General features: G+C 40.3%; 1 protein-coding gene and 1 long non-coding RNA gene across 3 annotated transcripts in view; one reads left to right on the top strand and one right to left on the bottom strand.

The window, feature by feature from the left end:
• The window catches only part of LOC139533466 (globoside alpha-1,3-N-acetylgalactosaminyltransferase 1-like), a 72,010-nt gene that overhangs the window by 24,358 nt on the left and 30,586 nt on the right, over positions 1-17,066 (bottom strand). Inside the window, exons 1-3 of one of the 2 annotated variants that reach the window (XM_071331505.1) lie at positions 5,955-6,257; positions 2,418-2,456; positions 2,274-2,333 (exon numbers count right to left, since the gene is read on the bottom strand). In XM_071331505.1, coding sequence (XP_071187606.1) covers positions 2,274-2,333; positions 2,418-2,456; positions 5,955-6,016 — 161 coding nt within the window. In that variant the 5' untranslated portion in view covers positions 6,017-6,257. Of the gene's footprint in view, positions 1-2,273; positions 2,334-2,417; positions 2,457-5,954; positions 6,258-17,066 lie in introns of those variants that run through there. The other variant, XM_071331504.1, reaches the window with a different exon arrangement.
• Positions 10,254-12,509, top strand: LOC139533465 (uncharacterized). Its single transcript, XR_011666757.1, has 2 exons — positions 10,254-12,099; positions 12,260-12,509. It is a non-coding gene; the product is annotated as an uncharacterized lncRNA (long non-coding RNA).

The following is a 17,066-nucleotide window of genomic DNA, read 5'->3' as shown; positions in this document are numbered from 1 at the left end:
CTGTATGCTGATTCCTCATTAGGACAACTGTCTGCTGATTCCCCATTAGGACAACTGTATGCTGATTCCTCATTAGGACAACTGTCTGCTGATTCCCCATTAGGACAACTGAATTTCTAAAAAAACATTTTGTTGCTTTGTCATTATGGGGTATTGTGTGAAGTTTGATGAGGGGGAAAACCATTTACTCCATTTAAGAATAAGGCTGTAATGTAATAAAATGTGTCAAACGTCAAAGGGTCTGAATATTTCCTGAATGCACTGTATATGTAGCCTTAGAAATAAGATTTATTACATCAATAATTTGCTAACATCAGATAATATTCTGTATATTAGCCATTTATGAGACTCACTAAGATAATTCCTTTAATGATACAGCAGTAGCAATAAGGAAATAGCTTCTACAGAAGAGACAGGAATGCTTATGGGGGAGGTGTTGCTGTATATATATTCAGAGCCATTTCCCTGTAATGCTTAGAGAAGATCTCATGTCAAGTGTTATTGAAGAGGTGGCAAGTTTACCTGCCTCATCTAAAGCCTTTTAGGGGTATTTAAATAGGTCACCAAGTGCTAACAGTCAGTATCTAGACAATGTGTGTGAAATGCTTGATAGTATATGTGACGCTAAACAGAGAATCTACTTTCTTGGGGACCTGAATATTGACTGGTTTTCATCAAGCTGTCATATGCAATACATGTACAATTGTCTCAAGGCTTCAAACTCCTTCTTTAACCCGTCTCCTCTCCTTCATCTACATTGATTGAAGTGGATTTAGCAAGTGACATCAATAAAGGATCATATGTTTCACCTGGATTCACCTGGTCAGTCTATGTAATGGAAAGACATAGTGTCCTTAATGTTTTGTACACTCAGTGTGTAAATGCAACATGTTAAGTGTTGGTCCCATGTTTCATGAGCTGAATTTTTTTTCCCCCAGAAATGATCCATGCGCACAAAAAGCTTATTTCTTTCAAATGTATTTACATCCCTGTTGGTGATAATTTCTCATTTGCCAATACATTCCAGCCACTTGATAGGTGTGGCATATCAAGAAGCTGATTTAAACAACATGATCATTACACAGGTGCACCTTCTGCTGGAGACAATAAAATGCCACCCTAAAATGTACAGTTTTGTCACACAACACAATACCACAGAGGTCTCAAGTTTTGAGGGAGTGTGCAATTTACATGCTGACTGCAGCAATGTCAACCAGAGCAGTTGCCAGATAATTGAATGTTAATTTCTCTACCATAAGCCGCCTCCAACGTCCTTTTAGAGAATCTGGCAGTACGTCCAACAGGCTCCAGCCTCGGTGTGAGCCGAATTAGGAGGAGCTGGTACTCACTGAGCAAGCGGTGTGACATCCGATACACACATGGTTTTGTTCAAGTATTGTAGTTTGTTTGACAATTTTTTACAATGAGAAAACAACCAAGCGGAAAAAATACATTGTAACAAATAATCAAACCTATAGCAAACAACTATAGCAAACAATCTGAGAGAAAATGCCCCCAGACCCATTGCATGCCATCGGGACAACATCAGACTGATTTACATTGCTAGTCGGGTCATGGGGTTGGGTATTACTGATGGGTCATGGGGTCGGGTATTTCTTATGGGTCTTGGATTGGGTATTTCTGATGGGTCTGGGGTTGGGTATTTCTGATGGATCATGGGCTTGGGTATTTCTGATGGGTCTGGGTTTGTTGGAACCAAAGCTGATGGTTGTTGGTTTGCTCTAAGTGGGACTATAATTTTTTTGGTTTTCTCTAATTGTACCTCCGAACCAGTTTGAATACAAGGGGAAGCTTGTTGATGGCCCATCAGCAGGCCGTTAAGTTTACTACGTTGAAGGCCTACGAGAGGGTACTGTCGTATGCTCTTCTTAATTAATAATATTGTAGGGTAACAGCAACGATGAACCAACATCACAATATGACTTGTTCACATCCTTATTGGTGCCATGACGATGTTAGACACCATCTATCAACACTCAATAATACCCTTGAGAGAAATGATAGATTTGACTGTGAAGTTCTAAATATTAGTTTCTCAGCTTGTCCTGTCAGGTCTATAGTGTTTAGGAGCGCATTAAGGTGTTGAATGACTGAATGTAATCCCATAATAGGCCATTAGAACCACTAGTAACTGTGTACAGTACATCTCTGTAAATTATTTAACGGGTAACATTAAGGAAATAGGAAAGAGTGTTTAGAAGTACCAAGTATCATGACTTTTTGGGAGAATTTCTCAGTTTATATCAACTAACCTGGTGTTCCTCTGGTCCTCATCAACCGGGATATCTCTGTTGGAAGCCTCACACCAAACCCTGTGAATATGAATCAAATCAGAAAATCCATAGCACAGTATAGCATCATTAGGGTGTAATTAATGAACACAAACTTGAGCTTACCAGTTGAGCCTTTCATTGAAGAAGCTGTAGTGAACATACCTATCGGAAGAGAGGAGAAAATCAGTTCAAGTCTGTCATGAAAACATTTAATTTATTACACAACATGTGCTGCTGACACTGCTTTTCATCCACATCAGATTTGCAGCTTGTCTTTTAAGCCTAATTTATATCCTACACAATTAGGCAACGCAGTAATGCAGTTAGCTACTGAAAATGGTGATCCAGCGTAGTTGAGTCGAGTTACAAATTATGGGCTGCACAAGTTTGCTTACACTATCCTTACATTACCTTCTCTCTTGTCACTGGGATGTTACTCTGGGTGTAGACCCTTGGTAATGTAAGAAATGTGTCACCTTCCACGTTGCCAATTTCTAATCCAGATATCTCAAAGCTCATGGTAGAACTCTCCTGCCCCATTGTGCGTAGCAGAATTTCATGCTCTCATTTTCCTGTTCCTCCTCTGTGACCAGCTCTAATACAGATTCATGAGCATTCTGAAAGTAATTTCCCTGTTCCTCCTCTGTGACTAGCTCTAGTACAGATTCATAAGCATTCTGAAAGTCATTCTCCTGTTCCTCCTCTGTGACCAGCTCTAGTAGAGATTCATGAGCATTCTGAAAGTCATTATCCTGTTCCTCCTCTGTGACCAGCTCTAGTACAGATTCATGAGCATTCTGAAAGTCATTTTCCTGTTCCTCCTCTGTGACCAGCTCTAGTACAGATTCATGAGCATTCTGAGTCATTTTCCTTTTCCTCCTCTGTGACCAGCTCTAGTACAGATTCATGAGCATTCTGAAAGTCATTTTCCTGTTCCTCCTCTGTGACCAGCTCTAGTACAGATTCATGAGCATTCTGAAAGTCATTTTCCTGTTCTTCCTCTGTGACCAGCTCTAGTAGAGATTCATGAGCATTCTGAAAGTCATTTTCCTGTTCTTCCTCTGTGACTAGCTCTAGTACAGATTCATGAGCATTCTGAAAGTCATTGAGAACAACATCAAATGCCTCAAGACGCTCATTCACAGTTTCAAAACTTCCTCCATCAACAAGAATGACTATTATTTCATTAATTGTGTGTGTACAACTCTCCAAGTTTGCCTCTCCGGGCTGCATAGAGTGAATTTAAAATGCTCCTTTGCCCTCTCCAGTGGGGTCTTATTTGGGATTTCATCCTCCATCATTCTCTTTTAGTTCACTCAATTTACAATGACACAGTTGTTGGTTTGATTGTTAAATGCAACGCCCCTTTAGACCTCCTTTAATGCTTTTAAAACACAGTCATCCATTTCAGCATATTGACCCATTTTGAATTGAACATGTGCAAGTTTGACATTTTAGATGCATTTTAAACAATTCTTCCCATTCTAAGTTTTGTCCCCTTTAATGAAGTTTAAACACGCAGTATCTTTAGATCCTTTAGTTGCATTCGTTGTGTTGATGCATTGCATTGCCACATTAGGCCAAATATTAGAGATCTGACTAGGCTACATTGTGCAAAGGATCTCAGTGTTTCCCAAACTCAAACTTCTTAATTGTTTTCACAGTGCTGTGTTTGGGGTGTAGTGTTTGAGCATAGCCTGAAGGACGGGAGGGGCATTTCCTCTTGCTGTTCCGTAGGTAAACACCACGTCTTGTAGTGGAGCTTCAACTGGAAGCCAGTGGAGTGTGTGGAGGAGCGGGGTGACATGAGAGAACTTGGGAATGTTGAAAACCACGCGGGCTGCAGTGTTCTGGATTGCAAGGGGTTTGATGGCACAAGCAGGGAGCCCAGCCAACAGCGAGTTACAGTAGTCCAGACGGGAGATGACAAGTGCCTGGATTAGGACCTGCGCCGCTTCCATACTCTACGGGTGTTGTAGAGCAGGGCGGCCCAGACTTTAGTTACATACGATCTGCTTTTTCCACACTCTTCCTAATGCGGTGTACCCCTCCCCTCCTCCCCCCCCCCCCCCGCCAATATTAAATAAAATGTCACCCTATTGACTGTATGGTTTGCACTGCATGCTGTCAGCTAGCTTAGCATGGTCTGGGTTGTAGCTAGTGATTGCTAGCCTCAAGCAGGTGTCCAGGTGATCATCTGCTATTTTGACCTGATCTTCATGTCTGAAAGTGTTGACTCACAAAGCTAGTTAGATCCAAAATATGCTGTCAAGTACATGGCAACTTTTCTCATGTTTGGATATTTCTCCTCCACGATAAGGTTACAAAAGTGTTCCCCCTGATGCCCTCGATTTGATTTGGAGGTCGCTTTGCAGTGTCAAAATTTCACTCTCGAAGGCTGATGTTTCCTAATGAAACAATTATGCAATTTTTTGTTGCAATTTCGCCACACCAAACGGAAAGAACATAAATGTTGCCAGAGGTTCCAGGATCGCAAAGTCTTGAAAGCGTCAGTCAAAGTCTGCGATAATGTTGTTCACCTGTTCAACGTATCAACCACAGTCACAAATTGCAGGTGCTTTTCCCTGTCTTTCGAACTCTGACATCATATTTTTAGAAATTCCTCAGTTCATGTCGCTGCAATTGGGTGGGTGACACTGTGGAGTTGTCAACCATGATGGAGAGGTCTTTGAGCTTGCAGGCCTTCCCTGGGAGGAAGAGCTCCTCCGTCTTGCCGAGGTTGAGCTTGAGGTGGTGGGCCGAAATCCAAGCTGAGATCAGATCCTCTCCAGGAAGTAGGGCCTTCGGGGAGGGGAGTCCTAGCTAGACGAGGGTGAGGTATAGTCTTTTGACCATACATACAGACATACATAAAAACAGGTTATATTATGCATTTTTCACATCAATTAATCTGCTTTAAGTTGAATCATTTTTTGTTAGATAGAAGAAGAATTAACCTTTTTGTTGCACCATATCCCTATCTGAAGATGAATGTACTGACTGTGATATGTGGTTGTCCCACCTAGCTATCTGGAGATGAATGTACTGACTATGACTGTGATATGTGGTTGTCCCACCTAGCTATCTGGAGATGAATGTACTGACTATGACTGTGATATGTGGTTGTCCGATCTAGCTATCTGAAGATGAATGTACTTACTGTGATATGTGGTTGTCTCACCTAGCTATCTGGAGATGAATGTACTGACTATGATATGTGGTTGTCCCACCTAGCTATCTGAAGATGAATGTACTGACTGTAAGTCTCTCTAGATAAGAGTGTCTGCTAAATGAGTGAAATGTAAAACGTACACCAAAGCTAGATAAAGTGCACCTTTATTGTACATGGGATATGCTAGTGACGTTACTATTTGCAATTATCTTTCAGTGTCACTACAAGTACACCGAAAGTGTATAGAGAACACTCAAATATAATCTGACAAGTACAGTTTAAGGTGGGTAGATAAGGTGGGTATTACAAACACTTGTAGGTGGGTCAGCATACTTTCCTTAGTACACTTAGTTGACATGAAATAGTACTATAACATCACTTTAATTCAACTTCTATTTATTTAGTACAGATTTAGTTGTTCCAACATAACACCATTTACACACATAGTACATGCATAGTAATTACATAAAATATAGAAACATACATACCCCAGAAGCAAGAATATTCCAACAAGGAGAACAAACAGTTTTACATTTGAACTGAAACGCATTGTTCCTCCAATAGTGTCAGCAAGTATTTAGTTTATCCTACACTAGAAGCAATATCCAATCAAATGAAGATCTCTCCAATGAAACCAGTGGATCTCTTCATCAAGCCTGGTGAGAACTTAGGACCCAGTAAAAGTTGTTTGTTGTCAGTTAAAACTGGATCTTGTGGTTTTAAATAAGACGTGAAATTGATTTTCTGTCCTTTAACTCTATCTGGTCAGCTCTCCCTTAACCCAGACTCATGTGCTCTTAAAGGGGCCCACACCCATTTAACATTTTAAATGAGTCTCAACGTCAACAGTGAAGAGGCGACTTCTAGGCATAGTTCCTCTGTACAGTGTCTGTGTTCTTTTGCCCATCTTAATCTTTCCTTTTTATTGGCCAGTCTGAGATATGGCTTTTTCTTTGCCACTCTGCCTAGAAGGCCAGCATCCCTGAGTTGCCTCTTCACTGTTGATGTTGAGACTGGTGTTTTGCGGGTACTATTTAATGAAGCTGCCAGTTGAGGACTTGTGAGGCGTCTGTTTCTCAAATCAGACACTCTAATGTACTAGTCCTCTTGCTCAGTTGTGCACCGGGGCCTCCCACTCCTCTTTCTATTCTGGTTAGAGCCAGTTTGAGCTGTTCTGTGAAGGGAGTAGTACACAGCGTTGTACGAGATCTTCAGTTTCTTAGCAAATTCTCGTATTTAATAGCATTAATTTCTCAGAACAGGAATAGACTGACGAGTTTCAGAAGAAAGTTATTTGTTTCTGGCCATTTAGAGCCTGTAATCGAACCCACAAATGCTGATGCTCCAGATACTCAACTAGTCTAAAGAAGGACAGATGTATTGCCTCTTTAACCTGTTGAGGACAGAGGGCGCTATTTTCACTTTGGGGGAAAATCGTGCCCAATTTAAACGGCCTCGTACTCTATTCTTGCTCGTACAATATGCATATTATTATTACTATTGCATAGTAAACACTCTCTAGTTTCTAAAACCGTTTGAATTATATCTGTGAGTAAAACAGAACTCATTTTGCAGCAAACTTCCTGACAGGAAGTGGAAAATCTGAAATCGATGCTCTGTTCTAGGGCCTGCCTATAAATGTGCTTGATATTTATTAGTATACATGCACTTCATACGCCTTCCACTAGATGTCAACAGCCAGTGAGAGAAGAAATGGAGTGTATAACATCATCTGAGGTCAAATAAAAGCTCTTGGCATGACGTGACCCCAATTTCCTGTTTTCTGGAACGCGCGAGAAGTGACCTGGTATTGCCTTCTGTAAAGCTGTCGTTATAGACGACTAATATCTCCGGCTTTGATTTTATTTGATACATGTGACAATATCATCGTAAAGTATGTTTTTTCAATATAGTTTTATTAGATTATTGAAATTTTTTCGGGACGTTTGGCGTGTTGCTTTGTCTGCGTATGTTCAGGAAGGAGAGCTTCGCGCCACTTTGCTAGCTTTCCGTGCTAATTGACTGGAGAAGAGGACATTCTAAATCCAAACAACGATTGTTCTGGACAAAGGACCCCTTGTACAACATTCTGATGGAAGATCATCAAAAGTAGGACCCATTTTATGATGCTATTTCATATATCTGTCGAACATGTGTACTAGTAGTTAGCGCCCAGATTTTGGGCACGCTCTCGCTATAACATAAGCTGGATGTCGTAATGAAGTTATTTTTAGAATTCTAACATGGCGATTGCATTAAGAACTAGTGTATCTATCATTTCCTATACAACATGTATTTTCTAGTAACGTTTATGAATAGTTATTTGGTCAGAATAGTTGAGTGTCATAAAAATATCCGCACATTCTGGGAAAAAGATGCTACGTTAGCACAATGTATAACCACTGATTTCAGCTCTAAATATGCACATTTTCGAACAAAACATAAGTGTATGTATAACCTGATGTTATAGGACTGTCATCTGATGAAGGTTTATGAAGGTTAGTGAAAATTAATATCTTTTGCTGATTTATTCGCTATCGCTAACGTGCCTACTGCTATCGCTAACGTGCCTTGATGAATGAATGCGGTAGTGTGGTAGGCTATTGTAGTAAGCTAATATAATGCTATATTGTGTTTTCGCTGTAAAACACTTAAAAAATCGGAAATATTGGCTGGATTCACAAGATGTTTGTCTTTAATTTGCTGTACACCATGTATTTTTCAGAAATGTTTTATGACGAGTATTTAGGTATTTCACGTTGGTCTCTATAATTACTCTGGCTGCTTCGGTGCTATTTTTGATGGTAGCTGTGATGGTAGCTGCAATGTAAAACTGATTTATACCTCAAATATGCACATTTTTCGAACAAAACATAGATTTATTGTGTAACATGTTATAGGACTGTCATCTGATGAAGTTGTTTCTTGGTTAGTTTGGTTGGATCTTGGTTAGTTTGGTTGGTTTTGTGCATGCTACCTGTGCTGTGAAAAATGTCTGTCCTTTTTTGTATTTGGTAGGGAGCTATCAAAAATATACGTGGTGTTTTCGCTGTAAAACATTTAAAAAATCGGACATGTTGGCTGGATTCACAAGATGTGTATCTTTCATTTGCTGTATTGGACTTGTTAATGTGTGAAAGTTAAATATTTCTCAAAAATATTTTTTGAATTTCGCCTTTTCAGTGGAATGTGGGAGGAGTTCCGCTAGCGGAATCCCGGAGCCAGACAGGTTAAATCAGCACAACAGTTTTCAGCTGCGCTAACATAATTACAAAAGGGTTTTCTAATGATCAATTAGCCTTTTCAAATTATAAACTTGGATTAGCTAAAACAACGGGCCATTGGAACACAGGAGTGATGGTTGCTGATAATGGGCCTCTTGTACGCCTATGTACAACTATGTAAATATTCCATACAAAATCTGCCGTTTCCAGCTACAATAGTCATTTACAACATTAACAATGTCTACACTGTATTTCTGATCAATTTGATGTTCTTTTAATGGACAAAAAACGTGCTTTTCTTTCAAAATTAAGGACATTTCTAAGTGACATCAAACTTTTGAACGGTAGTGTCTTTCGCCAGTAAGTAAATCCTTGTTGAGAACTTAGGACACAGTAAACATTTTTTTGTTGTCAGTTAAAACTGATTCTTCTGGTTTTAAGTCAGATGTCAAGTTTACATTCTGTCCTTCTTTTGCAAATGCTGTTTCTCTATCTGGTCAGCTCTCCCTTAACCCAGTCTCAGGGGCTCTTAAAGGGGCAGACACCCATTTAACATGAACATCCCTCCTAACTTCTCAAAGATAAACCCATTTGGACATTTGTTCAACAGCAGTAATAATAATGATAATGATTTAAGGGTGCACACACCAGTCAGTGATACAGAGTGAGCCTTCTGGCTGCACTGATGAACTCTCATTGTGCCACTGAGTCATCATGACTTCAGTACTACAGATGCGTCAGGTAAATTAAGTGCTATTTGCATGTTATATAACCTTTATTTAACCAGGCTAGTCAGTTAAGAACAAATTCTTATTTACAATAACAGCCTAGAAACATTGGGTTAACTGCCTTGTTCAGGGGCAGGACGACAGACTTTTACCTTGTCAGCTCGGGGATTCAATCAAGCAACCTTTCGGTTACTGGCCCAACGCTCTAACCACTAGGCTACCTGCCGCCCCTAAATGTCATGGGATGTGATGTCATTTGCTCCATTGTTGAAATGTGTGGCTCAGTCTTTGAGAGTATTGACCAATGAATGAGTGTGGCTATAAACATCCTCATCACAAGCTCTACAAACCACGTTGGCTTGCCAACTTCAACTGGGGTTTCCTCTCTGATTCCCACAGCATTTCCTGCAGGGCTGCTTTCTAATGCATGTGTTTGAAACAGAGACTTAGATAGACATTGCATCATTTTACTGGCCCCATTAAGGGGTCTGTGAGAGCACGGGCAGCGCCATTGAGGCCAACTCCATTATGAAGTAGTACATTTTGTTATTCTACTACTTCTATGAGTTGGTAAACAAACTAGAAAGGGTGCATACTGCCCCCTGGAGGGAGTTGTATGAACAGGTATAAAGCCAAGGTTGGTGATTTACTGCCACCTGGAGGGTGTTGTCTGAACAGGTATAAAGACAAGGATGGTGATTTGCTGCCCCCTGGAGGGTGATGTCTGAACAGGCATAAAGACAAGGAAGGTGATTTACTGCTACCTGCAGTTATGGTATGTTTCCTCACGGATATAATTCATTGGCTGATCCCTCCTGGTGACCTGGATGGAGTTGTGTTCCTTCCTTAAACTTTCAGACGCATGTAATTGTGCCACCGCACACGCTCTCAACGCCTGTGTGTTGCACCGGCACAATCTCAAGAGTCTGATCGTTGTAGCCCCTCCCACCTCAAAATAATTGACTTTGTTTGACCCCCAGGCTTGTCGCGATGAATCGCTTACTCAGGGAGGGAGGAGATGTTTCTAACAATGGATCAAATTGTTAAAATTAGTCAATCACATTTACAGAATGTAAACGCTACAGCAAGGCTTTGGTGAGAAAAATTTAGGAAAAAATGTAAACGACTTTTTTCCACAAAGCGTTAGAACTACAAAGCTGACGCTGGCTAACTAGCTTCTTTTCATTGAAATAGCATGGCTGGTTAGCTAGCTAGCAATAGTCTTCTGTCTAGCCTCTAACTAATGGTTGTTACGTTGTGGAACAGAATAGTTCTTTGTACTTGTAATTTGGTTGAGACTAACATTAGTTTAGAAGGTCATTGTTTACTTTGTGTATATTTGTTGTGTAATTGGTTGGCTTTGCCAGTTAGGAAGCTGAGATGTATTTGCTCAAGTTGGCTATCTTAGCTGTTAGCTAATGTTTTAGTAGAACGTGCTAATTCCCTGCAGAATCTAGACAACGGAGAATGGGGAATAAGATCTTAAAAAGTTATTCTGCTGTCCCCATAGGATAACTTTCTGAAGAACCCTTTTGTTTCCAAGTAGAACCATTTTGGGTTCCAAGTTGAACCATTTTGGGTTCCACGTGGAACCCTTTCCACAGAGTGTTCTACATGGAACCCAAAATGGTTCTACCTGGAACCAAAAATGGTTCTACTATGGGGACAGCTGGAGAACCCTTTTGGAACCCTTCTTTCTAAGAGTGGGTCTAGTTGTTGTTCTGATGGAACGAGGAGGACAAAAGCCTTGTTTGAATGAGAAAGCTAGAACAATAACAACTAGCTGTATCAGATAAACATGTTCGGGAAAAGCAGGGAGAGCGCAAGCTAGTAGTAGTAACATTATTTGAAACCTCACATGCTCATAATCTGTATCTGTGTTGTGTTTAAGCAATAAGGCACCTCAGGGGTTTGTTGTATATGAATAATATACCACGGCTAAGAGCTGTTCCTAGCACGACACAGCGTGGAGTGCCTGGATACAGCCCTTAGCCGTGGTATATTGGCCATATACCACAAACCCCCAAGGTGCCTTATTGCTATTAAAAACAATTGCTATTGCTATTACAACAGTGAACAAGTAATATTGACTCATACCCCTGGTATACGATCTGATATTGTAACGGCTCTCATTGGTGGTAGAAAGAGTAGACCACAGCGCAGCATGGAAAGTGTTCATGATTTTCATTTTAGAAAACACTCAAACAAAATAACTAAATCGAAAACGAAAGCGCACAGTTCTGTCAGGGAACAGTAACTAAACAGAAAACAAGATCCCACAAACGCAGGTGGAAAACGGGCTGCCTAAATATGATCCCCAATCAGAGACAACGATAGACAGCTGCCTCTGATTGGGAACCACACTCGGCCAAAAACAAAGAAACAGAAAACACAGATTTTCCCACCCGAGTCACAACCTGACCTAACCAAACATAGAGAATAATAAGGATCTCTAAGGTCAGGGCGAGACAGTACCCCCTCCCCCCCCCCAAAGGTACGGACTCCGGCCGCAAACCTGAACCTATAGGGGAGGGTCCGGGTGGGCATCTACTCTCGGTGGGGGCTCCGGTGCGGGACGCAGACCCCGCTCCGCTTGAGGCTCCCCCCACTTCGGTGGCGCCTTTGGTGCAGGGATCGTTGCTGGGGCCTCCGGACCGTAGATCGTCGTAAGGATCTCTAAGGTCAGGGCGTGACAGATATACCATGGCTTGCTATCTGTCTCATAATTGTAATTATCATCAACATGAACAAGACTGAATTCTTTTGAATTGTCAACTGGTCTAAATTCTAGGAAGATGTTGCTGTTCAGAATGACATGTTTATGACTGTTGATGTTCACAGGAATCTCCAAATGCTATGTAGAACGAGCACAACGGATGAAGGAGGGGGGGAGGAAAACGGACAACTTCATTCTACCACACCTTCACCAAGTCATACAATGTTTACTTCATGAATAATTGTTACGTCAGAAATAAATACAGAATTATTTTAGTTTATTCTGTTTCTAATGTTTTATATGCTGGATGTGAGTAATTTAGCAGGTCTATAGTATAATGTATTGTTTTGAAACATTTAATAAATAACTATTCAGTCAAAACTCAATTATTATTTTATGTTTGCGAAAATAATGTGTGTTTTGTGCTGTTACTTTTTACATAGTGAAACATTCTCAATAGCTTTGAGCTAGACTGATGGAGGAAAGGTCAACTGTAAATGTCTACTACCGTTTTTAAAATGTTGATTGAAATCAGCACCGTTTGAAATAGTTTGTTGCTACTGTCTAGAGATGAAACGGGCAATATGGAATACATTGGAGGAGGAAGGGAGAATTAATGAGAAATCAGAACTTGGACAATGTAAAGGAATGAGTAGGTAAATGTACAGCCTATCAATTACAAAAGAAACGGTGCAGATGTAGCCTTAACATACCATTAGATATGTGCATGTTATGTACTGGACAGACGGCTAGCCAGCTATTCTTGTCACACCCTGGCCATAGAGAGGCTTTTAATTCTCTATTTTGGTTAGGCCAGGGTATGACTAGGGTAGGCATTCTATGTTCGTTTTTCTATGTTTGTGTATTTCTATGTGTTTGGCCTGGTATGGTTCCCAATCAGAGGCAGCTGTCAATAGTTGTCTCTGAGAACCATACTTAGGTAACCTGTTCCCACCTGTGTGTGTGGGTAGTTCATTTCTGTTTAGTGTGTGTTGCACCTGACGGAGCTCTTTCGGTTGTCTCTTTGTTGTTTTTGCATTTTAGTGTTCAGTTTCGAATAAACATGACGAACACTTACCACGCTGCGTTTTGGTCTTCACCTTCTTCCACCAACGGCCGTGACAATTCTCAAAAGATTGGATTACCAACTTGAGCGGTGACATCTCAGTTTGCAGCACATCGTCACATGGACATAGTTATACACTGAACAAAAATATAAATGCATCATGTAAAGTGTTAAAAATAAAAGATGGCCGAAAATAAAAGATGGCCGACATTTTCAATGCACACATTAAGCTTATTTCTCTCAAATGTTTCACCCTGGTCCTTCCTCCGCTGCCTCCTTAACAGTTTATAAATTCCTTTTAAGAAAACATTTTAATCCAGCCTTTGTGGTTTGGAAAGTATAGTGACTATTATTGCTTTAATTTATTTATCAAACAAAGTAGGTACTTTTCTCAAAACAATCCCATCTGTGGATGGGAAGTGTCATCATTTTTTTTCTCACATGGACTTAGTGCTTGATACTTCAGACAAGGAACAATGATGGATAGCTAATTAAAATAAGAAAATACCTTTTTGAATTATGGAACCGTTATGTGCTTTTTTTCGATACATAAATTATTTTTAAAAATCACAAAATGTGACATTAGCTACCAAATAAATTGTTTTTGGCAATAATCCTAAAACAACTCCAAAAATGCCATTCCTTACCCAACAGGCTGAACAGGTGTAATGAACAGGTGTAAAAATGCCCATAACAAGCGTTCTAATCACCTGTACATGAACACTGAACAGGTGTGCATTTACCTTAGGATGCTTTTTAACTCTTTTAGTTATAAAATTGTTATTCTTTGTTGTTTTTTATCCTCTTATGATTCTAGAGTAGTACATATTTCCGTTTTTATTTTCATTGTTTTTTCCTAAGAAGTGCATTGTGTTGCATTCCTTGTCTGAAATGTGCTATATAAATAAAGCCTGATTTGGTTAATTACTCTGTTCCAGAATAAATTGCCTTTGGAATGACCCAGGTTCTTCCTCCACTGCAGCTTCCTTAACAGTTTATTAATTCTTTGTAGAAACAATATTTTCATCCAGGCTTTGTGTCTTGAAAAGGAAGTGACTATTAATACATGAATCTAACGATCAAACAGATGGGGTTTTGGAAAAGTAGGTACTTTAGTCAAAACACCCCCATCTAGTGGATGTATTGTGTCATTACAATGAGTAGGAAATCACTATTCACGACGAAGGCTGGAGGAACATATTGTTTCTATAAAATAGTGAATAAACGATGGAAGGGATTTGTTTTCACATGGACTTATAGAAACAATTATATACATCAAAATTGTATAGTTTGTTGATGTATAGAAATTAAAAAAGATCAACTGTATTTGTGGCATTGAGCTCTAGAATGACATTTGTTTGTCATCACAGAGAGTCTGTGTAGCGTCAGTCAGTCAGTCAGTTTGACCCTTTTCTGATATCAATGACAACAGAATCTGATTTTATTGCTCACAGTAAAACATATATATATACATTATGAATTAACACAATAAAAATAGCATAAAAAAACACAATTAGAGCCAAATATAGATTACATAATGATTGAGGACACAGTATGGATCCCAAATCAGTCCACAGCCCAGAGGGACACATTTCACACATTACCCGCAACAGTGTGTGAAAACCTTGTGAAGACTTACAGAAAACGTTTGACCTCTGTCATTGCCAACAAAGGGTATATAACAAAGTATTGAGATAAACTTTTGTTATTGACCAAATACTTATTTTCCACCATAATTTGCAAATAAATTCATTAAAAACCCTACAATGTGATTTTCAGGATTTTTTTTCTCATTTTGTCTGTCATAGTTGAAGTGTACCTATGATGAAAATTACAGGCCTTTCTCATCTTTTTAAGTGGGAGAACTTGCACTATTGGTGGCTGACTAAATACTTTTTTGCCCCACTGTATGTCTATGTCCTGGGATATTTTCTAATCTCATTAGCCGACGTTAGCTCAACCGTCCCGACGGGGACCCACCGATCCTGTTAATAATCAGGTTAAGACGGGCTTAGGAGATCTTATACATTCTTCTTTGAGATAATATCAGTAATTTATAAATAAATAAAATAAATAACTAATAAATAAAAGGTCAAATAAATGTAACATGACCTTTATCAATTATGAAGCCTTTATGTGAATAAATGCTTTTAAAAAATCACAAAATGTGACGTTAGCAGATGAAGATTATCTCATAGAACAAAACGTAGAACATTTCCTAAGCCTGTATTTACCAAAAACGCCATTTATTACCCCATAGGCTGTGGAACGAACCATGGCGGAGTTAGTGCCTACAAAAATACGCCATTACAATTTCTCTTTACAGCTGGAACAGGGAGCTGGATGAAGTGGCTATGGGTGTGGTTCGGACCACCTGTCCGGGGATTGGCTCCGGCTCCCTGGGTTGGCCCCAGCCCTCTCTGGGTGAATTTAGTAGCACCCCCTGGTGGCCACGGGCAGGGGCCGTGAGCGGAGGTAGGCACCCCTCTCCGGGGGTCGGGCCCCCCTCCCTGGGTCAGCCTCAGCCCTCTCCGGCCCCTCCCCCCATATCCCTGGGGAAGGGAACTGGCTGGATTGGCCCCATGCTCGGGGGTCGGCCCCCCCTGTCTCTTGAGGGAGACTAGACAGAGTCTCCAAGTTATAGCATTAATATCACCTGTAAATTCACACTGAACAGGTGTAAGGAACACTAAACGGGTGTAATGAACACTGAACAGGTGTAATGAACACTGAACGGGTGTAATGAACACTGAACGGGTGTAATGAACACTGAACGGGTGTAATGAACACTGAACGGGTGTAATGAACACTGAACGGGTGTAATGAACGCAAAACGGGTGTAATGAACACTGAACAGGTGTAATGAACACTGAACGGGTGTAATGAACACTGAACAGGTGTAATGAACACTGAACAGGTGTAATGAACACTGAACAGGTGTAATGAACACTGAACGGGTGTAATGAACACTAAACGGGTGTAATGAACACTGAACAGGTGTAATGAACACTGAACAGGTGTAATGAACACTGAACGGGTGTAATGAACACTGAACAGGTGTAATGAACGTGTGTAATGAACACTGAACAGGTGTAATGAACACTGAACGGGTGTAATGAACACTGAACGGGTGTAATGAACACTGAACGGGTGTAATGAACACTGAACGGGTGTAATGAACACTGAACGGGTGTAATGAACACTGAACGGATGTAATGAACACTGAACGGGTGTAATGAACACTGAACAGGTGTAATGAACACTGAACGTGTGTAATGAACACTGAACGGGTGTAATGAACACTGAACAGGTGTAATGAACACTGAACGGGTGTAATGCACACTGAACAAGTGTAATGAACACTGAACGGGTGTAATGAACACTGAACAGGTGTAATGAACACTGAACAGGTGTAATGAACACTGAACAGGTGTAATGAACACTGAACGGGTGTAATGAACACTGAACGGGTGTAATGAACTCATTAACATGTTTTTACTAAAATTATTTTAAAATAAATAATAATTATATCCAACTATCACCTGTCCTTGAGAGAGAGAGGGAGAGAGGGGAACAGAGAGAACTGTCTATCACTCAGTAATACAGGAGCAGAGCAGCGCTAAGGTAAGAAGACACTGGTATATATATATAGCCACACACACACAAATTCAAACATAAACCTTACACGCTCACGCACGCTCACGCACGCTCATGACTAGAATCTCAAAAGACGAAAACGTCGTCATTTTTGGGGTAAATTGAAATTTGCTATCGTAAATGTTAGCAACACCTCCGCCTTTGCGGGATGCACGGGGGATATGGTCACTAGTGTAACCAGGAGGTGAGGCCTCATTTAACACAGTAAA

The sequence above is a fragment of the Salvelinus alpinus genome, chromosome 11, assembly GCF_045679555.1.
Source record: "Salvelinus alpinus chromosome 11, SLU_Salpinus.1, whole genome shotgun sequence".
NCBI classification, from domain to species: domain Eukaryota; kingdom Metazoa; phylum Chordata; class Actinopteri; order Salmoniformes; family Salmonidae; genus Salvelinus; species Salvelinus alpinus.
This window is presented reverse-complemented; position numbering and strand designations above follow the sequence as displayed.